The sequence below is a fragment of the Cylas formicarius genome, unplaced genomic scaffold, assembly GCF_029955315.1.
Source record: "Cylas formicarius isolate icCylForm1 unplaced genomic scaffold, icCylForm1.1 PGA_scaffold_12__32_contigs__length_19106922, whole genome shotgun sequence".
Classification (NCBI taxonomy): domain Eukaryota; kingdom Metazoa; phylum Arthropoda; class Insecta; order Coleoptera; family Brentidae; genus Cylas; species Cylas formicarius.
This window is the reverse complement of record NW_026844225.1, coordinates 9,205,811-9,233,726: the sequence shown is the minus strand read 5'-3', so window position 1 is coordinate 9,233,726 and position 27,916 is coordinate 9,205,811. Positions and strand designations below refer to the sequence as shown.

Below are 27,916 nucleotides of genomic sequence, written 5' to 3'. Positions count from 1 at the left end.
TAACATGGCAATGTGGGATGATATCATGTTAGAAGCGCCAAAAAATAAATAAATAAAAAACCGAAATTAGCAAAAAACTTTGTACCAAATAAAAAAAAAACTTTCAATGTAATGAATGTAAGTAATGTTTACCTTGATTCCATTTTCGTCTGTATCCAACGGTTGGACCTCTGGCGGCGAACAAACAAGCTGCGTCATAGCCAAACTTGTGACGTTACACTGTTTCGTACCGATTGTTACGACAACATCGGCCTCATCACTGGCGGCGTTCAAATTTTCACCCTCTATAACAAGAGTGTCGCCCTTGTAGAGTTTTATCTGATTGGGAAACTCGAAAAACTTGGGATCTTCCACATACAAAATCGACGAACGTAAATTTGGAAAGTGTTTTTCTAAATTTCTCACTGACTGTACGTTATCCATCACGAAGCCCACTTTTAATATTAGTTTAGGCTCTTTCATCTGCAAACACATGAGTTCAACATAAATAATTATGAAATCAGTAATTTAGCGGCCTCGCTTCACGTAATAAGGAAGGAAAGTTAACGACGTTTAGGCATTTAGGAATATCTTTTTTTTATGTGCAAAAAAATTTAAATTAACCAAAACCAGGAATATTTTAATAATATTTAACGGAAATAATGACACCGTTATTCATCATATACATATACCGTATGTCCAATAGAAAGACGCATCATGGAGACCTCGAAAATTCTCCGTTCTCTGTAGACGCTTTATAAAAACCCGAATAACTTCGGAATCGTTGAACCCAGCATGTTGAAATTTTGCTCCTTTTAAACTGCCCACGAGATACATAAGCCTATAAACGGTCGCGATTGGAAATTAGCATCTGTCTTTTTTGCGATTTTCGTCTGTTTTTCGTACATCGCTATGAAGCACGATAAGTGTCCGAGATTTGCAGTTAGATTTTAAAATTGCCACAAATATAAGCGTAGTCTCCTAATAGAAATTGGGGCGGCTGGGGGGTCGGGAAGTATTTTTAAAAATTTTAAAATCCGGATTTGCAGGGTATCGCGTATAGATGATCGAAAAAATTCTTGAACCAGAAGACGCGCGAAATCCTGGTCAAAATCATTATTCTTGATTTGATTTTTTTTTTAAATGTACAGGGTGCGTCGGAAAATTGCAAAAAAACTGAAAATTGGGTTCCCCTTATATGGATAATTGACCATAACTAGATGGCTGTGTTTCAGCTACCATTTTCTTTCGCGCGACCATGTAGTCCGTATGGACTGCTAAGAATTTTGTATTTTAGGTTTTCACATATTGTACAGGGTGTTCGGAATATTCTGTATCACATTCAAAAATGTAATAGATGTCTCACAATTGTAACTATCGACTTCAAATTTAGCAGGGAAGTGAAAGTCCACACCCTCATCTAAACCGTAGAAACAACCTTACGTAGCATTTTTTTAAAATTTCGAAATTTTCGTTTTTCTTTTTTTTTTCAGAAAAAACAAAATTTATTGAAAACTATTAACTTGATCGGCAAAATTATTTTACCAGGAGACGCGGAAGATTCGGTTCGATTATGTACAGGGTTTTTCAATTATAGACAAAAATCTAAAAGACCCTGAAAATCTTTCTTCTCGCTATTAAATTATTATCCGTAAAACAAAATTCGTGAAAAATATGACCAATTCGTTTAAACAGTGATATAGGCCACATCGACAGCTACAACTTTTGTATTTACGATTTTCGTCTATCACATACACTGTTCGAGATATTTGAAAAAATTCAAATGAAAATCACCATTCAATCTAAACGCGATGACGTCATTTACTATTACGACGTACTGCATGGTTTCAGAAAACAAGCATTTTTTCCGAAACCATTTGCTCTATTGAAAAAATTCATATACCAGGAGGGTTTTTGAGTAAAAAATCTAAAAGATGCTAAAAATTATCGGCGATAAATGCAAAACCGTTAAAGATGGGATAATTGCATTTGAACAGTGTCGTAAACTGTGTCGCGAGAGAGTTTCAGGTTTCATCTATTATACAGGGTTCGCGAAATATTTGAAAAAATATCAATGGAAATCGCTATTATATGTAAAAATTCTAATATTTACCAAACTTTGCCACTTATGCACAATAAAATTACATCGATTTTGCGAAAGTTCCATAGTGCTGCGCAGGAGCACGATAGAAAAACAATGCGTTCCTCTAGGACAAAAAGCGTTTAGAATAAAGACCTTCGTAATGACTTTGTAGACTGTGTATCTCATAGTACCGCGCAGACGATTCGCACTGCCACGATTTTTCAAAATCAATCTGAAGTTGCTGTAGATGAGAATGCTACCATTTAAAACACCAGGAATTAGCTGCAACAACACGAAACTTCTTCAACCAAATTTAAGAAATAAATGAATGAAGAAAAGTAATATTGCCATAGTAAACTTTCCTTCCCTTTAAGTACGCGAGTTATCCTTCAATTCAAACCTTAATAGACGACGGTTTCCTCAAAGATCGTCTAGACCGCGAGCTATAACTGAAAAACACCCTGTTCACTGCTGGACTGGGGCATTCCATTTGAGTGGAACTCAGCACAGTACAAACGGTACTGTTGATGGGTAAACTTGGCTCGCTATAATAATAAACTTCCATCTCAGGTCGTTGCGTACTGTCCAAATTGGTGCCATGGACGAATATCATTTTCCCTCCGGAGACGAAACTGTTCAAAGGTTTGATTTCCAAAATCGTCGGGTCTTGGGTGTAGTTGAACGGATTGCCTTCCAAAGTGCGATTAGCACCGTCGATACTTAAAGTTAATTTGGCTATGTTCATTGGCCGAGGTGCTTTCGACGTTATACACGTCAATCTACCGCTGGAAGCTTGGGTTAGGTTCACTTGACAGACGTTGTTGTCCAAATACGCCGTTATTTCGGAACCTATGTTTAGATATTTTCCGGTTATAGCCAGTAGTGTGCCTCCCGATTGAGGCCCGATAGATGGGTATATCCCGGTCAGTCGAATATCTTGGTAACTAAATTCTACTGAAGATTTAGTATAGCCCGCTTCGTTGCCCACTATAACGGGCGCAGTATGCTCGATACGCGAAGGGCCACTCACGCATTGAATTCTAACTGACACTTCATAATTTACAAGTTTACACGGGACGTCGCCTATTCTTATTTTACCCTGGACGTCTTCTCGTTTCAATCCTAAATTGCTCCCTTCTATGGTAACTAGAGTACCTCCTTCTATAGGCCCGCTTAGAGGTTTGATCTGAAAATGGTTACGTGGAAATTGATTTTCCCACAAACATTTTTCGACGTTTTCAACAAATATGAAAGTGTAATATGTTATTTATTATAGAAGTTACATATGTTTTAGTCACTAGTTTTGGAAACGATTGATGGGTAAAATGGATATTAGAGTCCGTTAAGACGTATATGCTTAGAAGTATATCGGCTTAGTCAAAAATACCGGAATGCTTTGAACATGCAGAAATCAATGCAGTGTTGTCAGATTACGTTACGCGTCATAACGTACCGTTATTTTAAATGGAATGCCCTATTTGTAGGAAACTTTAGAAGAGTATCCGTGAAAATAATTATAGATTTCATCGTAAAATTTGAGAACATTTTTGCGTTCCGCTAATTTTTAAAAATAAAATATATTTTTTTAATATCTGTAATGATACTTTAGATATTTTAATGAAATTTGCCACACATGTACTATGTATCAAGAGGCATTATTTCACCTGTCTATTTTTAGGATCTATGTTCATATGAGATTTTTTTTTAAAGACCCAAAAATCGAACGCTTATTTGTGGACATTTAATTATAAAACACTTTGTATATTGAATTTCTTAGCACAGAAAACAAAAAAATGTCTTTTTCATATTTAATTACATAGGCTTTACAAAATTTTATTATAATTTGAAATAACACTTTCTAAAACTAGTGTGATAATAATTTGAAATAATATACATGGTGTTCCATAAAAAACATCTACTTGCCAAATATGTCGTTAACTAAATATGTCTGACATTTTGAACAAGTTTGTAACATTCATAAAATACATACATACTTTCACAGGTGGGTGACTTAATAAAAATTTAATTTAGATAAATAGATAAGAAAAACTTAGTGAGAAACAATGTGAGGCACACTGTATATGTACTCAATTACAATTTAGATTTTATAACATTTATTTTTTTTCAAAACCCAATAGAATAATTTTCTTCTGAATCAATTTAAATTCAATAACTATTTTCAGTAGAAAATTTTACTTTTTGGAGCGTCATGGTGAATAGATTTTGGTTTTTATTGCAACGAACAAAATCCCCTTCCTTAAACTAATGTTAAAAAATAAAGTTGAAGTTAAATAAATAGATATTATAATGAATCAGATGGTACTTGTACTCAATTCTAATTTAGATTTTATAACTTTTTTTTTTTTTCAAAAACCAATATGCCAATTTCCGTCCGATTCAAATCAGAAGTAAGTTGTAAAGTAGACCATTTAATTACAACTAACGAGACGGATTCAAAAATTACGCACCTCAGGTAATAAGCATTCCTCAGGTGATCAATCATTCCTCATATGCTATCAATCAAACGGCTAGTTTGTCAGTTTATTACGATACGAATTGCGAATAAATGTTTTCAATTAGCTTTTTCACCCCGACAGCTTTTATATCATATGATGTATGGTTAATTATAAAAAACATGTTTTCCCTGTTAGATATTTATTTTAATCACTATAAATATTTTCAGTATCCTTATAAAAAAAAAGAACAATTGGCTACTTCAATCCTGGTAATCGGAAAGGCGTGTAACCATGTCTACTACTACTACGCATGTCTTACTTTCCTAAAATCATTTTCATTTAATTCAGACCAAATGAGATTTCTTGCCTTTTTTCATACAACGACAATATTTGCGCAAAAAAAAATAAATAAAACGAATAATATTTTTTTCTTCAAAAGCCCGCCCATGTTTCAAGTTATTTTTGCATCTCAGAACTTTCAACACTCTATATTTTGGAAAAAAAATATTTTTGGATATACATTCCTATAGGGATTTGCTAGTATAATTTTGAAATATCTGGAATATAAAACGTTTGAAAGTTTATACAGGGTGGTTTCTTCTGTTCTTCTGTTACCAACGAAATACTGAAAAATAATGGAGAAAATTTGATGGTTCTACTTACGATATCGATCCTCGGTCTGGGGCATTCAATATGAGGCGTGTGTAGGCAAGTCTCGCTATACTGACAACTGTTGCCGCACCAAGTGCATTGATATTTAGAATTTCTAGTAACGCACAAAGAACAGTCCGCGTGTTCTCTATGAGACCCCAAAATATCACATTTATAAAGGATAACGTTAATGGAATCAATATGGTGATTCCTGTTCCACACCACTCGCACACTAGCCTCGTGTTCGCCTTCGTTGGCTTCATACGAATACTAAAAACGAAAATAAAACACCTAAAAAGGGCGAAGGTATTTTATATTCGCGTACTCACAGTCGTTTTATCACAAACGATGTATTTATCGGCGTCTACTTTGGCCGGGACCAACATGGTAGCGCCCTCTATAACTACTATACATTGAAAACCGAAATGACCCGCTTGCGGGTGGGGCAAATTCTTAACCTCAAACACGATCTCTTTTAACACGTTGTTAGGGAGCAATATCACATCTCGCTTTTTGAATTGGGGACAAAACGCATATCCGTGGCTAGGAAGGTGTAACGGATTCTACAAAATGAATAAAATGGAATCACTCAAGCAACCACAGAAATTAAGTTAACCTTATTTTAACATTAACACACTTTTTATACTTTGAATAACTTTAACGGTGTTTGTAAGCGCGACTGATCTCATTATTATAGAGGAGACAAAAGTTTATTGGATTTTATTACACTATTGGATTCCAAATTGTAATAGAGAAAATTACGAACAAAACTGAACCAAAATCGAGTGGAACTTAAATTCCACTTGCTTAAAATTCACGCAAGTTCAAAGCTTGATATAAAAGGACACTTTTTATAATTTAAAAACCTTTAGCGGTGTTTTTAAGTGTAACAAAAGTTTATTAGATTTAACTACACCACTGGATACAAATCTATATGAAGAACGTAAATTGGAAACAGTTCAAGTAGAAACTAGGAACTGTTAAACAAAAAAACAACAAAACCGAAAAAAATCTAGAAATTAGGGACATATAAAACATTGGCAAGTTCAAAAGATACAAGATACGAAATAATACTTTTTATAGTGCAACAAAATGTTATTAGATTTGACTACACCACTGGATATCAAAACGATAAACAATTCAAGCAGAATCTAGGATCATAAAATATCACTGTCTATAAATTTAAAGAGTAATTTTCATTTCTCAATTTAATTAATTTATTCCTCAAAATGTTGCCACAAAACGTTGTTAATATCCAGCGGTGTAAAAAAAATGTCCAATCAAGCCGAAGTCACTAAAGACACTCTTAACTTTGCTGCTATAAATTTTAAATGAAAAGTAATACCACACGTACGTTTTCGCCGCTGATGACGTTCCTTTGATACGACGAAATGTTGTGGGTGCATTTGTTTTCGTAAACGCACCAATTGCACGCCCATTTTGACCTGACGCATTCTCCACACGTGATATGTTTTCCGCAGTCGTAATACGCGAAATTTCTGGACACGAAATCTTTATTAGTTTCCGAGGAGCGTACGCTAAGCGGCACCAACACGTGATCAGTTTTCGGAGGAATTTTCGGACGTCTGGATATATCCGGGGTAAGGCAACTAAGCCCGTATTCAGTCACTTGGGCGTCGATCGGATCGGATGATCCGAAAACGCATTTATATTTGGCCCCGTATGGCAATTCCGGCAGTGTTCTGATCGTAAGACGGACGGTAGTCATCTGGGTAATGGGTATGTGTTCGGGTACTACTTGTTCGAAATCTATACACTGTTGACCGGTTCCCAATGATAGCCATCGCGGGGCACTGTGAGATGCTTTTTGACAAGCGCTACGCACTGTACATCTAAAAATTGTCCAGATAATGTTCGTTCAGTAAGAAACTTAGCATATGGTGTGTCTCAAAATATATCGTCTTGGATTTTGACCGACTCTCCCCGAAAAAGTTCTTACGAACCTCGCACCTATTATTACTGGGAAAATCCAATAACCCTCAACACTAACATTAAGTTTCTTTATTTAAAAAAAAAAACAAAAATTGCTATAAAACACATTAATAATTAGCTGGTTTTTGATGATCGCAAACTGATTAGCTTCGAGTCCAACAAACATCCGTTTTCGGCACTTTGTTTCAAACCTATCTAAAACTGATCTTTAACAGTCTAAATCTCATCAGTTCAACATGTCACGTCTTTGAACATAAATGCAGTAAAAATTTTGAGATGTTTATTAAATCTATTCCTTTGAGATAAAACATATTAGGGTGCTTAGTGTATCAAAAATATTAAAACAATACAGGAAAAGTATTTAACTTAGAAGTCAATATAGTCAAAAGAACGAAACTAACCAACATGTCAAAGGTGGTATGGAACGGATCTATTATGACCTCGATGTTGCAAGATGCTTTTTTTGCTTGTTATAAATTTTTTTGTTAATAAATATATAAATAAATCCGAATTAAATGAATTTAACGGGTGTTTTCAAAAAGTATTCATTAAACAAGAAGTTTTAAAAGAAACCTGCCTATCTTCAAAAACACTATAAAATAAATTGTTAATAAACTAAACATTCAACTGTTCTTCTTTAAAATGTGTTTTTCAATCCAAGCCGACAAACTTTATAACAATATCCCTAACAACTTTCAACCTCTAACCTTAAGTAATTTTAAGTTCACCAAAAGTAACATACTCTACGGCATCTACTTTCTTTTTTTTTCTTCTTCTATCCATCTTTGGTTGTATAGACTAGACTTAATATATTAATTAGTAATAGTGTTGGTTCCTGTTTTTAGGTTGAGTCTAAGAATAGATAAAGTCTATATATACAAAGACTTATGTTATACAATATCAGTTGATATATCTCAATAAAATCGATTATTATTACTATTATTATTATTATATAAGGAGGACAATAAATTCCTTTTATTAAATCCTACATAGGATAAACTAAAAAGGAAGCTAGAAGAAGATAAAATGTATACAGTCTCAGACAAAAGCGCATTTAAGTACACGATAACTCAGAACTTTGCGGAAACTAGTCTCAAAAATTGGAACTGTCATTATGAAAGCATCAAATTGAAAAAGTGCATAAAATGAAATTCAATAATATTTTTCAAAGATATATATGATAGTTTCGTGGTGAATTCCTTTCAACTCATTGATCAATTAAAAACCATACGTATACGATATTTAGTTGCGAAGTAGAATCAATCTTTTCTAAAGCCCCTATTTCTGAAACTCTCAACATTATTTCAAATATATTAAAATCCGAGAATCTGGAATAAAATCTAATCATCTTAATTGAAAAATGCTTGTCTGGAACATATTTTTCTTGTAACGGTGAAGTTTATGAACACAATGAAATGCACGCGTAATTTAAGTCCGAATGTAATAAATTTAATTTAAAATGTAATTAATAATATACCTGTTGGGAGCTGGAAAAATTGCAGTACAGCATATTTTAAAAATTGAAGATTCTTGCATTTGCATACATAATAACATCCAGCCCCTTGTAATTAAACTTCGTGTCAACTCTGACAGTTAAACAAAATTAAATTTTGAATAAAACCGTACGTATTTAGGTAATTTTTATTATTTGTGTATATATAGTGTCATTATATTTTCTATTAGCACTAATGTGGATTTCAATATATCTAAAAAAACATAATAATAACATTAAATCTTTACATTTTTAAAAGACCGTTGCTGATGCTCTGTCATACAATCCCGCCCATAATTGCCGTCTAAAGCCAAAACGATATACTTTGATACAAAGTCTACATTATGTATTGCAAATATAGAGTGCTTAAGAAAGAAGCGTGGAGACAATTATGGGGGTAATATAAATATATTATTATAAAAATAGGTGCAGAAACTGGTCGTTAAAAAGAAAATAAATTCCGTCGAACCGATTTTTGCCTGTATCGGTTTGACTAATCCAATTTTTCTCGATTTGTTTGTTGGATAATGGGTCATTTTAGTTACTTTAAATATTTTATTATAGGACAGTGGAAAAGGTAGGAAATAGTGAAGTATTCCTTAGAATTAACAAGAAACTGGAAATAGTCAAGACAATAAAAAACACACAAAACGAAAAGGACTTTGGCCTCATAATGAGAATATAAATAGAAATATAAATAAATACGAAGAATTTCTTGGCTCAAAAACCTGCGAGAATGTTTTGAAATGAATAGTGTTCAAAAAACAATAAAATTTTCACGGTAATAATGTAGGTAGCAGTCGTAGGACCAACAAGCAGCAATTTCAATTCCCTGGTTTAAAAATGTCACACATATTGATGTTTTGTCAAAGGTTTTTATAACGTTAATCTGCAACAAGCCGTTTTATTGTGACTAAGCAATTGTAAAATTAAACAAAAATCACACAATATAGGCCAAATGTTATTAAAACACGATATGTGATTTAATGTAGACAACTATTTGCGATATACTCATTAAATATTAAGTGCAAATCACTAATCGATCAGTAAATGTAATTTAATGGATTAAAATTAAAAAAAAAAAACAGGTTAACACTCACTTTTTTTCCAACGAACACCATCCGCAATAAGGATCTTTCGATTCCAAACAGGCGGAACAGTTGGTGTAAGTGCTACAGTGTTCCACGTTAATTTTTGAAACCTAGAGATCAAAAAAAAAGAGAACGGGGTTGAGTACGAACATTAAACTGTCGCGGCTAAAAAGAATTTCCGTTCTAGCTTGTGAAATTTGTTAAGTTCTAAAACAACATTACACGATTTCCAACAGTTAATTTTAGAACTTTCTATACGTTAATACTTAGGATACTTTAGAATATAGCCGCATAGTTTAAAAGCGTAACCGATTATGAGCATAATTCCGCATTTTCATATAGCGAGGAAAGTTTGCGACGGATACTGAAAACTGAAACGAGCAATACTAAAAGTAGCAATAAAGTGATTTCATTCCAATAGTCCGGGAGGCGATTCATTTTTTTTTTTTTTGATAACCAGTCGATGTAAATCAATTACCCTGTTCCAATCACCACTTCACAATAAAAAATCAAGGACAACGCATTTACAGGGCGTTTTCTTCTAATTGGCGGTCAATAAGTAAGGTATTTTTTTAAACAAACCTTTATAAGAACGCATATCTCTTAAAAATAAATCATTTTCTACGTTCTTAATACACAGGGACTGAAAGTTAAAGACAAATATATCTCTTTAATAATTTCTAAACCAGTTGAACTATTTTTATTCGCGTTTGTAGCGCGATCATTTATAATTTTATTTAACGTTTGAAAAAAAAAGTCCACACAAAAGCTATTTGCTAGATACATTTATATATATATATATATATATATATATATATATATATATATATATATATATATATATATATATATATATATATATATATATATATATATATATATATATATATATATATATATATATATATATATATATATATATATATATATATATATATATATATATGATGACACTATACTCCGGGATATCATCCGTTCGCTCGTTGAACTCCGACTGGAATCCTGCATCCGACTGGAATCCTGCAAATCCTGCATCCGACTGGAATCCTGCAGACGTTTCGCCAAAATCTCACTTGGCATCTTCAATGCTCGCGCTCCGAAAACACATTGAAGATGCCAAGTGAGATTTTGGCAAAACGTCTGCAGGATTCCAGTCGGAGTTCAACGAGCGAACGGATGATATCCCGGAATATAGTGTCATCACATTTTTCCATCCGTGAATCAATACGTGAGAATTGCAAAAATCACCCACAGATAAAAGATATATATTTTTAATCGAACACCCCATACGCTTATTAAAATCCCCTAAAAATTCTGCACATTTCTTGTATAATATGTCATACACCTAAATGCAATAGTTTTTAACATAAAAGTAACATTCAAAAATAAAATAATATTAAAAATTTATAATTTATATCTAAGCTGGGATTGAGGTACGTCGTCACCAAAAAACGAAATGTTTGTTTATAACGGACAGTGACAGTTACCAGTTAAGGATTTTACAAAAGTTACGTTCTTTTTATTATAAAATACTTTAAGCAAATAATCAAATTGAAAAACATCCCAATAATTCCATAAGAAAAATATCGGAAAGCCTGAAAGAAGAGTTCATTAATGAAAAAATACATCGTACGGTAAAATTCATAAAATTAGGAATTAAAATTATTCCTATCACAAAATTAGTGCCCAGTATTGAGAGAAAAGGGTTGAGTTTTAGGCATTTTATATATGACAAAAGGAGCATACTTTTGCTAAATTTGTAATTGTCATTGTCAGTTATAAACAAAGGTCTTGTTATTTGTATTAAATTCTAGAACATTACTATTTTTGCATGTTGCTTTTATGTTAAAAGCGGATATATCTCAAAAACTATTGGATTTGGGTATAGGATATATCACACAAGCAATGTGCAGAATTTTAGGGGAGTTTATTAAGCGTGTAATATACAGGGTGTTCAATAAAAAAATACAGTAGAGCTTACTATTACTTATTTACATTATGTATTCTTTAATCCGGATTTCTTATGTATTCCATAGTCCGGATCACGTGTTCTTTGATAATTTCATGTAACTTTATCGTGTTGTCTAGGTGAATCCCCTAATTATTAAAAAGAGAGAGAGCACACAAAACTTTAACACTAGCGGAAAAATATGATATTTTAGAAAAATTAAAAAAAATGGTGTTAGTGGCAAGGTATTGGCTATAAAATATGGAGTTGGTATGTAGACTATTTCGGATATACAACAGAAATCTGGGCTAATAAAGAGGTGTGTATGTTGTAGAGCTAGCACGAAGTTTTAAGTATGTAATGTAAATTTTGTTTTGAGAGTTTTGAAATGACTGAAAAACAGAAAATAAATATTTTTTGAGCTTCCTTGTGCCAATGGAGATGGAACGCATTAGCTAAAGATGATGGTTATTGGCAAATCAAAAAATCCGAGGTCATTTAAGAATTGTATCATGAATATCATGCTAGCAATAAAGCGTGGATGACTTTAGCTTTATTTGTCAAATGGTTTCACGAATCTTTTGTTCAACAAGTAAAAACGTTTCATAAAAAGAATAATATGAACGGCAAAGCACTTTTACTGATTGATAATGCTCGAAGTCACTCAACAGAAGATCAACTGATCAGTGATGATGGAAATATCGTAGCTATGTTCCTTCTTCCTAATACTACGCCCGTAATCCAACCGATGGATCAAAATGCAATCCGGCTCATTAAAATGTTTTACCGCAAAACCTTATTAATTCCTGTTTTGTCTTTTGAAGAAATTGACATTTCCAGCACTCTAAAAAACATGAATTTAAGAGATGCCTTATTTCTGCTGGCTAGTTCATGGGATAAAGTAAGTCCTGATGCAATTCAAAGTTGATGGAACAAAATATTTTTTCATCCAGACCTTGATGAGTCAAACTCTGGTTGGGAGCCTGAAGAGTGGATCCCATTGTCTTTACCTATTCAAAGATCTGAAACCGCCAGTAATGAGCCAAGAGAACTGGCCGAAATTAGAAATATACTACACTGTTGCTACTGAAAGTAATCCTTCGCAAGAAACAGAGATCAACGAGTACTTACCGCTGTACAGTGAGAGTGGCAGTAAAGAGGGTGACGAGGAAGCTGTTAGAATTGATCTAAAAATTAAACATGAGGAAGCTCAATGTTTTGTCCATCTTACGAACCATGAGAAAACGCGCAATACAAGGAAGACAATGCAGTATAAAACAAACAAAACTTACAGATAATCTTAGTTTCATAAGTCCTAATTATTGGTCTTATTAACATTTTCCGATATCCACATCAACATGTTATCTTTTACAATAATGCAAACCATTTATTTGCATTATCTTAGTTGTTCTATGTCGGTAGGTGTAAGAACTGCGTGTGAGTGTTCTTAATCTTATATTTTTTAGGTGTTAGTAAATGTTTACATTTTTTGTGTTAATAAATGCTACAACAATGTGTATTTGGTGAATTTTTATAGCTTTTAAAAAGATTCCAATAATCCGGATGTTTCACTAATCCGGATTGCCTCGGTTTTTATTACCCCGGATTACCGAAGCTCTACTGTATATAACTTTTATCTGGGGGTGATTTCTGCAACACCCCCTATATACAAAAATATATCTTTATCTTTATCTATAATTGAAGTTCATTTCAATGAGATCGAGAAAAAAAGTATCTTTTTGTTTTTATTCAGTGAAGAGCTAAAAATTGTTCGGAATGACGGGCCCCTAAATTATTACAAGATTGAATGAAAAAAACAAGCTTAAAGGACAGGGTTGAATTAAAACGATATATATTTATAGATGTAGGTAACGAATAGGATACTGAATAATTCTATCAATGCGTGTCGACTGAACGGCAAAAAAAATGCTCGCCTCTTCAATCATTTATATATTATTAGGCTTCCAAAAAAAACATTATCAACCAAAAATAACCTTTTGTTGTACAAATTTACCTTTGAAGTGGAAAGAACGTAAAGATAATCTCCTAGAGGTGACAGGGTTGTATCGGGAAGTACGGCGTTACCCGGATCAACTTCCACCTCTTCATATTCAGGAGGTTCCGGTCCGTTGAGTAAGATTTTTTTTATTCTACCGTCTGTTGTTCCGAGGAAGGCTAAGACGTGCCTTCCCGTAGATGCTGTAGTTACGGCCGATAAGGAGATGTTTGGGAAAGTAAGAGCAGCGTTCGCCACCACTGGCGTCGCGCCACTGATTTTTAAACCCACGTCACCACAAAAATTCGGAATGTTTCCTGCCGAACCGCTAGACGGACACTTGCCATCCAATACAGGGCCGGATATGTAACCCATATTTCTATTAACATCGAAAATTTGTTGAAAAAATAATAAGGCACATTTATTTCCCGAGGAACGGAAATTCCAAACACCGCATAGTACTAGTTTTATAAATATTGAGTTTTTTTCATCAATAAGTTCTAATGTACCAAATAACGTTCCATTTAAGAATCTCTTAAGGGTATTTGTACGTATAATGTTCTATATGCTATTGCACCAAGCAAATTCAACTGCGCACTTATTCTGTTTTAGTTCAGTACTGGAAAAAACATTTAAAAAATCTGTTTGTTCTGCGTAGCAAATATTATAGAATTACATTTTAAAACATTCTTTGTTTTTCCAAGCTCCATTTGCTGCTTTGAAATACGTTTTGCTACTGTCAATACAGGGTTTGCTCGCATCGGTTCGCAAAAGTTGCCATTATGCAGAATATATCATGAATATCTCATAGCACCTAATGTCCTAATTTTAAATGAAAAACTCGGTATATTATTTCGTTTTTGGGTTTCCTTAAGGTTTTCCTATATTTAAAACCACTGGTTTCCAAGACTATTTGATGAGTTTAAAAATTTTATATAATCGCCTGTATCGTAAACTAAAACGCAAGGATCGTTCTTTCGAAGATACTGACAATTCATTTATCGCTTACAGGGTGTTCTACCAACTATATCCTTTTTAATGCTGTAAAACTTAGTTTTTTCAAATACACCGGGTATTTTGTTGCATAGTATGGTTCCAAATTTAATCCTACATCGATTGGCTATGCCTTCCCCCTTTCCCTAAAACCATCTTCAACGGTTATCTTACTATGTCGGATTTTCTGTAAAAATTCAATCAAAACTCAGTTCTTTCTAGTTAACTTCAATTATTGTTATTCCTTCAGTATTCGTATTTAAAATATTGTATTACTTTGGACAAAATTAATTGGAAAAACCTCAAATAACTTCGAAACCAGTAATTATTTTGAATTTAAACAAGCGTACCATTTTTGTGGCAAGTATTATTTTTGATCGTATAAAAAAACCAAGTTGGCGAAACCAAGTTGACATCTTCAGGAGAAGATTAAAACCAGTTTTAATCAACTTGGTTGGCGAAACGCGCGTCGAGTATGTAAAATTGAGTTTCGGTTTGTGGTAAAACGCGTTATTGTGTGTTAGTACAGTGCCGAAGGTTCCAGTCAAGAGTTTGATTCTATTTACTCTAAAATTAGCAGTATGTTTTTTGAAATACCAAGTAGGTTTCAAAACATTTTTGTTTGAACTGTATCGCCATTTACCGTTAAAGCTTTTTGGTTAACAGTCCAGTTGTATTGAAAAAAACCAAATCAGCACTTAGAACGTTTGGAATTTCCACTCCTGACACAAATATGTAGATACATATAAGGTCTAAATGTACAGTGTGTCCCATTCCTGTTGTAGTTTTAGATACAGCAGAAGTTGGGAAAACAGTTGACATTCGTTCCAAGAGCATCAGTTTCATGGTAGCTGTACAATATTTATTAGGTGCTTTAAGAATATAATGGTTTTGGGGAGTAAAAGTAAACATTTTATAATAAGGTTTTTAAGAAAACTATAAAACCTTTTCAAAAAAACTGAAGTAATCAACTCCAAAGGTGTGCTAAACATTATTAAAGGGCAACCTGGGACGAGAACCAGGAAAATTGCGGAATTAAATACTGATACATCAACTGTATGAAAGACGTTAAAAGAACGACGAAATTATATCCACGCCAGCCACAGAGAGTTCAAGCTAAACTAAAACTATCTAAAACCGACAATATTACATCTCATAATGTCCACATGCGAGGTATTAAGCGTTCCATTATAAAATCTCTGCCATGTATAGCTATTAAAATTTGGAATGGATTACGACATAATCAAAAGGCAAGAAATTTCCTAAACATATATATTGTATATTATATTTATATTATTAGGATAATTAAATTTTGTAAGATTCTTCATCTCAACTAACTTTTTTTTGAGCATTCTCCATCCACAGTTGGAATCCTATTTATAGTAAATATATCATCAAAACAGAAAGCATACAAAAAAAACTTTCCAACAACTTTAGACACAACAGAAATCGACACTTTTACTGGTATGAAGAAAACTTTATTTTACAAGTTTAAGTCGCTTGAAACTCGAAGAAACTGTTTTGATGTTGCTTTTCTTTACAAAGTTATAAATAACCCTGTGGATTCTTCCTTTCCAGTTTTAACGCTCATCCATATCAGGTGCGAAAGTAACTGACTTTTTCTATAGAGCGATTTAGATCGAATTGCTTTCCTAACTCTCCTATAATAAAATGTGCTCTTTGAACTTTCTCTTCTTTTAAATATATATCTTAGTAGGCTGCCAAAAAAAATTGAAGTCTTGCGTCAAATAGTTTTTTATTGACAGAATTTTACACAAGACGTGTCCGAAAAAATGTCGCAAATAACGCACGAAACGACGAAAGAAGGGTTAACACCTAAAATTATTAAAGAAAGGCTGGATGGTGTGTACGGCCAAAGTTCTTCTTTGGGGCAGGAGTCCCTTGAAGATGATTCAAGAACTGGTCGACCAGCGGAGGTCATAACGGAAGATATTGTTGCCATTGTGGAAGAGGTGGTATTGAGTGATCGACGTTTAAAGGTCAAGAAAATCTCAGAAATTACTAAGCTTTCTAATACAAGTGTTCGTCCAATCTTGCATGATCATTTCGGTATGCATAAGGTTAATGCAAGATGGGTTCCTAAAAATCTTTCGGCTGTTCTAAAACAACGCCGTGTCGAGTGTGCGCGGTCTTTTTTGGAACTCTGTGGGTTGGAACCGAAGCCTGTGATAGAAACTATTGTGACGGGAGATGAAACTATGGTTCTTTATTATGACCCTCTATCGAAAAAAGAATCAATGGGGTGGCGTCGTAAGGGTGAAGCACCTCTAAGGAAATTCAGAGTCTGCCAGTCAACAAATAAGGTGATGGCCACGATCTCTTGGGATTTTGAAGGAATTCTTTTGATAGATTTTAAAGAAACTAATACCACTGTCAATGGTAAATATTACGCAACATTATTACATAAATTGCGAGACTGCAAACGTGTAAAACGTCGAGGAAAACTGACCAGAGGCGTGCGTCTTTTGCACGATAATGCACCTGTCCATACTGCTGGTGTTGCACAAGCTGCCATTTTAAAGTGTGGGTTCCAACAGATAGATCATCCTCCCTATAGTCCAGATATGGCCCCCAGCGACTATTATTTGTTTGGATATTTGAAAAAGGACTTACGTGGACTGCGGTTTAACGACGAAGTTGAGTTAAAAGAGGCTGTTTTAGCTCAATTTGCAGACAAACCAAAAGAATATATTTTTAAAGGGATTGAGTTGTTAATAAGGAGATATAATAAGTTAAGTTAAAATAAGGGGGATTATATTGAAAAATAATAAAAAATTGTTACTCTCCTTTGTTTCTTTCATATTCAGGAAAATTTAATTCAAAGTATCCGGAAAATGATGTTGTTATTTTGCCTTATACATCAGGATGCTCTCTGTAAATCGGCTTTAGACCATATACTTAATATTGTTGTAAAACTAGTAAATATAATTCGTTCCAGAGGATTATTACATCGTCAGTTTCAACAGTTTTTGGAGTCTGTATATGCTGTGCATTCCGATATCCTGTATTATTCAAAAGTTCGATGGTTAAGTGTTGGAATTGTGAATTTTCTTCTTGACAAAGACATGTATAATCAATTTGACGTCTTAGAAAACGAAACGTGGCTTTCTGATTTCGCTTTTTCCACAGATCTCCTCGTACACATGAACAAACTCAATATCACATTGCAAGGGAAAAATCAGTTTCTTCACGATATTTGGTAATACCTGAAGAGTTTGAAATTACCGTTATTATTACTTGCTAATCGGATCTCTAAATCTGATTTTTCTCACTTTCCAGGAATACAATCTTTAAAATTCACTATATGAAACAATAAGATTAAAAAATACGACATCAATTTGACGAAACTGTCTTCAGACTTTAGAAAAATGGAACCAGAGTTTAGTATTTTTGCGACCCCATTCAATGTTAATTACGAAGAAGTTGATGCAAAATTTCATCTCGAGTTAATACAACTGAACTGTAATACTCTCCTGACACAATCTTTTCATACAGTACCATTAGTAGAATTTTATAAAAAATTAAGTTCAGATAATTTCCCAAATCTAATTACTCATGCAATGAAGATAATGACAATGTTCGGCTCATCTTATATGTGCGAATCATATTTTGTGCTTATAATTTTCTTACCTTTTGCTTTTTTACTATTAAAATAATAAGTGTATGTAATAATATATGTATATGTTTATAAAACACATACATTTTTTAACGATTAAGCATTATTCTTTGGCCCGCTACAAACTGTCCGTCTTAAAAAAAGTTTCCCCACCACTGATATAGATTATAAAATAAAGGCAAAATGGGACACACTGTAGGAAAATCGGACGGGGCGGTTCGCATATAAAACATCCGGCTGCGTCCTTACCTGTACTTAACGCTGCCATTGAAACACATGTGTATGTTTTCAATAAATTTGTTCTCAATATCCCTAAGAGAATAGATGCATAAAGCGGAATGATTTTGCGGCTCGTTGGTTATACCTCTGGCCGGCCTGAAGACCGCTATTAATACGGGCGAATCGACGTTGATGCCCAACGCGTTCGCCAATTCTTCGCCGGCCATCGCGATCTTCGCGTCCTGAACTAAGTTATACTTTTGATCGGCGTCGGAACATTGTAACGTCACTTCCGTGTAACTATCGTAATTAGCGTCGTCGATACACGTTCGAGCCAAACGCGAAACGTATCCCAATTCTTCCTGGCCGGGAAGATGGGATTGTTTTTGCACGACTACGAAATACGCGTAGTCGCTCGCGTTAAAACCGTATACGTATTGAACGATGAAATGGTCTCTGTACTTCACATCGATACTAAGCAACGATTGTTTACTAAACGAGTATTCCGCGAGTTCCAAAGAGTCCAAGTCCCTGCTGGCGATTGCAGGAACGTCGTGACGATATTCGCCGTTGTTCGTGAACGTAGTGCCTACGTATAAAATATTCGAACGTCCCCAATTGCTATTGTAAATGCTGGGACCGATGAACGCGTACGTCGAAGCGTTCGCGTCGTTAGCCGCGATGCTGATCGGAATGAATTTCGCTTCCGCGCTGATATTGGAAAGTCTGTATTTGTAACACGCGCCTTGCGACAACGAGCCGCAAGTGATCAATGTCCTCGACTCCGGTTCTACTAGTAGCACCTTGTTGAAGTTGTCCATCAAAGAAACCGATATGTCGGGACCGTCGCAGCCTTTCGCGTGACATAACGGACTGTCGTTTTTCGGTCCGGTCACCACGAAGTGCTCCAGGTTCAAGTTTTGATCCAGTTGCAGCAACACGTTTACACCTGCAAAGGAAACGATTACGTTAAACGCGCGACTAGTTAAATCAGTGGGACCAACAGCGGGACCATTATCATCAACAAAAATACAAATAAAAAAAAACACTAGAACCAGGTTAGCAGACTGTTGTCGATTAAACAAAATAAAAGAGGTGGAGAGCAAAGCAACTATCTGAATAAATCAGAAAGCATGCAGCGGGACCATTATCATCAACATACATCAGAAAGCCGGCAATCGATGGGACCAGCAACGGGACCATTATCATCAACAAAAGTACAAAGTACGTTCGCAGACTGATGAAGGGTTAAATAAAATAAAAAAGGTGGAGCAACTACCTAATTAAATCAGAAAGCAATCGCTGGGACCAGCAACGGAACCATTATCATCGACAAAAGTACAAAGAAAAAGGACACTGCATCCGCATAGAACCCTGTTAGCACACTGTTCAATGATTGAATAAACATAATATGAATAAAAAATAAGTGAAAGTAAAGTAATTATTTAAATAAATCAGAAGTTTTAATGTTAACTCCCAGCAGAGTTTTCACTGAAGGTTCACAAACAGCTGATGAATGATTGAGTCAAAATTCGAAAAAAATTGGGTAGAAAGAAATTCAAAGAAATTAACCAGATCGATCAAGGGAAAATATACTTTCAGCAGAGCTTGCATTGAGGATTGCAATGAAGAAACGTTTAAGGAAGTTATGGCCAAGTAAATAAATGCCTTTAGGAACGGTCAAACCAACAAAACTTTGCCAAGCCGCGTAAGTTTATTCATAAGTTTATTGCATTGATTGACAATTTGTAAAATGCTTCGCTAAGAATATGATACATGCTCTTAAACTTAAAACTCTTAAAACTATCGAGAATTGACAAATATATATATTTTTAATTGTATCCACGTCCAATTTCATTCAGAAAACCGCTCTATTGATTTTGGTATGAGTGTGTCACCCACTCGCTTATTTTCCTTTTTGTCATTTTTGCGCGGTTTGTTTTTTGTTTTTCTGCAGCGAGGTAAAAAGTAATATTTTAGTTTGAGAATGAGAGAATGATAGAAAATCCGTGAGAGGGAACACAAAACCCCAAACAGTATGAAAAATCCATGAAACATAACATAATACGTAACCATTATCTTCACAGACGATTGTTTGTTGTTTCATGGCAAAAGCAAAGCATTGGTCAAAGTTCGAGATGCATTTCGCAGTCGCTGAAGCGAAACTTGGATGCAAACTGCAAATGCTACATTAGCGATAATTGGCGGAATATATAGCCGAATAGATACGTTCCCAGAAACCCTTAGCATAGCTGAATTTTTATTTTGGGAACATACATGGAATGGTGCAGCATATCGATCCTCTGCAACAATAAAATAACATCGACCGCTCGAACACAAACTGCACGTATTCAAAATTTCTGCTAAGTTTTTTCTTTTTAATCTAATAGCCAATAACGATAATAAATTAATTGTCCACCAACCAAGAACCTTAGCAGCATGAGATAATCAATATTGTGCTTAGCAGTGCTATAGCCGTTTTTGAACGTTCAACGCTCTCTGTCGGAATGTTGGTTAGTTTATGGGCGACCTACCTGCCACAAAAATCCTTCTGGTCTTTTGGTCGATGGCCATGTGCGAGAGACGTAGCGGAGGATTGCCTGGGCCTGGGTACTGGGCCAAAAGGGCGCCGTCCCAGGCCCCACGAAAGCCCACCGCACCCGCGAAAGCAGCCAGCAGCCACAGCCAGGCTGTCGCTGCGACGCGGTACGGCCTTACCATAACCTCAAAGACGTTGGCGGCCTCAGAGCGGGCATGCCCAGGGCGAGGCCACTCCAAACCTCAGCTCCAATCCACATTACTGTAAAGAAAACACTATTTATTACAACTGCAAGCAACATTTTAGTATCTGTCATCTTTATGTCTAAGAATAGTGTTTTATTTTTCGTTTTTTAATAAAAATTTTACCATACCAAATCATTTTCAAATAATAAATAATTAAATGCATACTCTTGTAACTAAAAAAACATTTCAGAAAAAATAAAATCCGATAGCGTCCTAAATATAATGATTATTGTAGGAATCCTTCCGTTGAGCTGTTATATCGCAAACTTATCATAAGAATGATATAGGTTCAAAATAATCCCAGCTATGATGAATTGATACCCTTCCATCGACGTACATATAGGTATTGATAAATATTATTTTTAAACATTATAGACTTATTTCACCAGAATGGAGCTGAGAACGACGGTTTATCAAAGAACTTCTTTTATGAAAATAATTAATCAACTATTTACATTATATATAAATATAATATGCAATGAATATAGTAAAAATTTAAAAGATTATTATTATATTTCTAAAATATTAACTTCGATGAATAGGTGTATTTAAATACACCGAAGATTAAAATATCATTTTAGTGTGTAAACAAACTCATCAAAGACAACAACTTTAAATTTAACTTCCGGTTAAGAACTCCCGGTTAATTTTTTATTGGGGGTTAAATTTAGAGTCACCCTGTTCATTAAAAATTCAGCGTGTCCTACTACATACATCAGAAGCATAATGGGTTTGAGCATCATTTGGTTAATGAATAAATAATTAAGTCAGTTATACTCAACATTTTCATTTATTTATTATTATTATTAACCGTTTTCAAGCGATATGAAAAAGTTATAATTGAAGGAACTTTGTTTAAAACATCGTCATCATCAGAAACATAGGCGAAAGTTTATAATTTCAAAAATGCATATTTAACAATAACAAGGCATTATAAAGGTTCGATTATTTATATAGGGGAGTGAATGACTGTATGCAACGTAAGTTTAAGCCGGTTTTATGTAAAATTCGATATTTAGATCATTGTTTTGTGTGGCTTAATCCAGATTAAGTCAAACGGTGCATACCAGGGTTAAACAAATACTAGTATTATTTTAATTATATTATTTAATTTTATTATAATCGCTGTAGTAAATTCATAACCAAATGGAAATCAAAACACACTGCAATGATATGATATTTACACTAACTAGGTGCAAATTACCATTGAAAAGTTGTTTACTTACACTTCATATTATTTCTATTACACTTAAGAAAGATATGTTTACAATCGATGAGTGTAAATGTATCTACCCATCAATTAAAAAATTTAACATTCATAAAAAAGTAAAAACACTTTCAAAAATGTTTTTTTTTACAATTGAGTGTGATGTTATGTGTACCACCTTTGAGTGTTTAACACTCTGTTTATTATTATATCTTCTTGACTTTGAAGTTTATGCTTATTACTAGCTGCTAAGAGTTTGTTATAAATAAAATATAAAAAAATAATACAATTAATCAGAAACATATTCTTTCTAAATATGATATCACAGTTTTCCACAAATCTTACAAATTCCAGTTTAAAAGATGTCAAATGTTGTTAGTAATCCAATACGCACGAGAAAAAAAACGCGAGCTAAAATACAAACAAATATTAAATAAATTAAACATTTTATATAAACACATTTACATACCGTAGTGATATATTCAATAAAATAAGAAAGTACAAATATGATATAAGTAACATTAATATTTAGACTATTTATGTTTATTATCACAAGTTGCTACAGATTTTACAAATTAATATAATCAATTTTTACTCCATTAAAAAGTTAAATTCCAGTTAAAAAGTAATTAAATGTTGTATATCCAATATCTTTTTTAAATTATCCATAAAAATATATTGGAATAACAAGCCAACTGCATTGCATTACACCTGCATTACCATGAATTTAATTTTAAAGAAACTAAAATTTTAACAGAAAATTATCAAAAACTGGTGATAAAGAAATGATTCGCATTAAAAAAGAAATAAATGTTGTCAATAATGGAAAACATATAAGTAATTAAGTAAATTATACCACAATGTAATAACCTAGTCTAAATTAAAAATAAAATCAACTTTCTAATAAGAATACTGTTGAAAATAAAGCAAAAATTAAATACACTCTTAGCAACTAATAATAAACATATATATGTCAATTATTTCATATTCGTACTTATTTAATTCATATTCAATTCGATTGAAATATAACTAAACCATAAAAATATTTGTATATAAAACATTTAAATTATTTAATATTTGCAACAATAGGATAAGAGAAGAGTGAGAAAACGTATCACCATAAGTTACAAAAGGACTTATTGCCATTATTAAAGCAAATTGCAATTGTACAAAATATTAGACTTTAAGAAACTTTATCATAAGAAATAATAGTGTACGGAGACTTATTTCGCATAGTTTCTTGCTTCTAAAACTGCTTTATTTTTTACTGTTTAAATAGGTGTTTCAAATGATTTTTGTTTTATTTTTATTACTCTTAATGAGATTGCCGATATTTACTTTAAATATATTTCTCATTAAATGTAAGTGAAAGAAGCAACTAAAAGAAGACTGAAAAAATGCTATTTGTACGGAGACTTTTTTGACCGACTGTATTTTAGATTAATGATAAAAATCCACATTGTGATTGTGAATTAAAAAAAAATGCTATAACTGAACAACTTCAACCCAAGAACAACTTCAGTAATGTGTTAATGGTAATATTTAATAGTTAATGGTTATTTTTTACACTTGGTAATGACCACCGAACTACTGTTAGTAATAAAATGCGCAAGAGAAAATTCCGCGAGCTATGTTCTAAATTCAAAATTTCGTATTCGATGTAAAAACAGAAACGCAAACGCCACTGGGATACAATCCTTACCAGTTTTACGAAAAATACATCTAAAACATTCAAAAGGGCAATTTTGTGACACAATACACAATCTGTATTCAGTGTACGGAAGATAGTGGCTCCGAGTTTAACGCGCACAGATATGATCGTAGACTCAGAGAGCCGCAATCGTCAGACCGTAACGCCTTTTAACGTTATTTTTTATTTTAAAAACGTCAAAATAAAGTTCGCCGTTAACCTTTCGAGATCAAATCTAGGAATTGCAATACGGCTTTTTTTTATTGCGGCTATTAAATTAATTGCACAACAATGTGGTATCGTCCTTCGTGTATCTTAAATAAGCTTCGATGTTGTACATGGTGTTCCTGAAAATCCTAAAAATGCGTCCATGTCCGACGTACACGGTTTTCATTTATATTTTGCTATCCACCTATAGGGTTTAATCAAAGGACTATGCAGAAAACTTTTTACATATTATATTACAATACTTATAATACTGCCTACATTATTTGATGTACATGCTCCAGTTAAAGAATCACGTATAAGAAAACCAAAGGATCTGGTTGACGTGAAATGTTAAAACATTTATGAAGCAGAGAAATTGCGCTTTACAAAGATTTAAAAGAACTAGGAATAATAGGGTCTTACATAAAAATCTAAGGAATTTTACATTGTCTACAATAAGAAGAGAAAAGAGGATATACCTAGACTCACAGCGCAATTCTAATAACTCCAAACAAACTTAGGAGGCTCAAAAGAATTTTAATATTAACTCAAAAAAAGACATTACTCTTCCAAATAACTTGAATGACCCTGAATTAATAAGTTCTTTACGCAGTTACTTGAAAACAACTCAAACTGTAATGATAAAATACAATATTATCAAGACAATTGTTTTAATAATATCTTGCTGATGATCATAAATATATTCATGAAATTAAAACAAATGTTAATGGGGTTGAAGAAATATCTCCACTTATGCTTAAATACTGCAGTCCTTACATTGATAATTATGTCACTCATTCTTCCATAGAAGTAAACTATTTTCCAAAAAGCTGGAAAATGTCAATTTAAACGAAAGTCAAGTACTGCCAATGCTCTTATAAGTGTCATTGATGATACTGTCCGAGCCACTGGCAAAAAACTTAATACTTTTGGATTTTTCGAAGGCATTCGATAACGGTGAACCATGACCTATTGATTTCCAAACTGAATTTCTATGGTTTTTCCTCTAATTCACGCGAGCTGATTGAATCGTATTTTCCAAATCGATATCAGAAAATATACTATGACAGCAGATATTCGAAAGAAATTGAAATCTTCTCTGGGGTGCCGCAAGGTTCCATTCTGGGGCCGTTATTTTTTTTTTATTTACACTTCTAACATTTTAAAATCTTTAAATTTTTGCAAAGTTTCGGTATGTGCTGACGATACTCAATTGTATTGCTGTTTTGATTTTAATAGTAGCATGGATGCAGAGGTATTTGTAAATCAAGATCTTTACAGGATTAGTGAACTTTCTCGTGCCTATAATTTAAAGCTAAACCCATCAAAATCGCATTTAATGATATTTGGAAATAAAAAAAAATTTAAGCTACTTAAACAAAATATTAATATAATGTTAGATTATATTAAACTTTCCGTTGTCGATTCAGCAAAAAATTTGGGGGTGATCATAGATTGTGATCTAAGATTTGGTGAATATTTAAGAAATATCTTTCATCTTGGCATATTTCTCCCTAAAAATCTTATATAGTATCAGGTATATTTTATATTTTAGACTAAGGAAACAATTACGTGAGTCACTTGTTCTCTCGCATTATAACTACTGTGATGTAGTGTATGACTTTTTTATTGATAACGAGTTTAAGTGCCGTATTCAAAGGTTGCAGAATGCTTATGTTCGTTTTATTATGGGTCTTCGAAAATATTGGCTTAAAATGGAAAAAAGAAGAGCTCATCATTTCAACATATTCGTTATGAAAATTACCCACTTTGCTGAGAGAGCGGCTTACTCCTAGGAGTAAGTACTATCCATTCTGTGAATGTAAAATACAGGTACAGACTAACGAATGGCACATCATCAGAATGCCTTGTTTCGTAGATCTTTCACATGCAACGCAATTCGTGTTTATAATTCTTTGTCAAAGGAATTCAGTAACTTAAATTTATATTCATTCAAAAAAAGGTACAAAGATCATTTGTTACAAATACAGTTTTCCTAATAATGTGTTGAATATTATGTTATCAGCAAGGGATTATATGGAGCTATCAAATTCTTTATCTTCAATTGCATTTTCTGTAGTGTGTAGTAGAGTTTTTGTTCTTCCGATTTTGCAGGTATTTTTCATATTTTATTTTTTGTTCATCCATTTTTTATTTCAATAAATAGTGCACAATTTATTAATTATATAAATAGTTCTTTAGCGGTTCAGTAGAGTAGCTATTTAAAGCTAGACTGCGCCGCTTTTGAGCTAACTGTTTACTTTGTTTTGAAAAATATTAATATTGTATACTGTTTTTTTTTCTTATAATAAAGGGAATTTATCATTATTATTATTATTATTATTATTATTATAATTATATTCTTGCCTCTTCTTTTTCTGTTTATTGGATCATATTCCTATCTGCGCTGGTGAATACTAATCTTGTTCGTCTTCTTACTTCTTCATTAGGTATATTTTCTATTCTCGATGTTCTACATGCTGTACGTAAAAATCCCATTTCAAACATTCGTATTTTCTTTTTGCCTTGTTTTCCGAATGGCCCAGCACTCACTCTTAGGTCAGAGAATTGGTTCTACAATGCTAATTTTTGTTGTAATCTGATTTTATTGGGCCATTTGTCTTTGTCCCTTGCTGTACTGACGTCTTTGTTGTTTCTTCTTCTGAAATTTTAGTTGATATAGTCCAAGTCACATTGACAATATAGTTGGAGTTTTATGGAGCCTAGTGTGGTGTTACCTAAGTTTTATGTACTTCACTGAAATTTTTTATTCTTAATCAAGACCGCTCTTTCAGAATTTACGCTAATAATAGGTTTATCCGCGGTGTCTTGTAGATTATCAGCGTTATCCATAACAGCATTTTTTTGTCCATTGTCATTTCTCGAATTCCATGTTAATGATAAGAAATCGAATAGAAAATAAAACAAAAATTTCATGTTTGTGGGTATTATAAACCATTTTGATGGATTTGCTCTGTCCACAATAACAAATATTGATACTATGCAGCTTTTTTTACCTTTTGTATGAGTAATCCATTTAATATGTTTATTTATAATGTATTTGTGACTCCTTACCTCTTTCATCTTTCATCTATTATCTACAATAAAAACAAATGACATCATGATGTCACTTTATCGAAGGTGATCCGATTGTTACTTCTTAATTGTCAGGTTGAAATTTTGGTCATGCCTGAATATAAAAAAGATCAAATTTTATTTACTAGCATACCGATAAGAAACGGCTTGTCGAAACTGAGAACAGGTGCTGCAAAAATCCTCTGTCTCTCCCATTCTAACAAAACATCGGTGTTAAATCTCGAGAGCCTCATTTAGCGACCAAATGGCTATCGAGTTTCGCACATAAACTGTCTAATTGTTTGAAATCCTTACTCAGAGTGCACAGATAAGAGAAACTTGAGTGCAACCAGTGAGGCAATGTGTTTGCATTAACAATGATTCTCTTTAGAGGATTATTCCGTATGCTATCGGATGCATTAAGCGGTATATTGTGTTTATATACAGGATCGGAA

The 27,916-nt window shown here is 33.3% G+C and overlaps 1 protein-coding gene across 3 annotated transcripts in view; it reads right to left on the bottom strand.

Annotated features, from left to right (window-relative positions):
- Positions 1-27,916, bottom strand: part of LOC132708592 (plexin-B) — a 188,126-nt gene that overhangs the window by 12,587 nt on the left and 147,623 nt on the right. For all 3 annotated transcript variants that reach the window (XM_060680996.1, XM_060680997.1, XM_060680998.1), the window contains 9 exons: positions 21,033-21,298; positions 18,529-19,447; positions 13,668-14,028; positions 9,715-9,815; positions 6,524-7,022; positions 5,499-5,732; positions 5,182-5,439; positions 2,463-3,248; positions 133-462 (listed from right to left, as the gene is read on the bottom strand). In XM_060680996.1, the coding sequence (XP_060536979.1) occupies positions 133-462; positions 2,463-3,248; positions 5,182-5,439; positions 5,499-5,732; positions 6,524-7,022; positions 9,715-9,815; positions 13,668-14,028; positions 18,529-19,447; positions 21,033-21,219 (3,675 nt within the window). In that variant the 5' untranslated portion in view covers positions 21,220-21,298. The remainder of the gene's footprint in view (positions 1-132; positions 463-2,462; positions 3,249-5,181; positions 5,440-5,498; positions 5,733-6,523; positions 7,023-9,714; positions 9,816-13,667; positions 14,029-18,528; positions 19,448-21,032; positions 21,299-27,916) is intronic.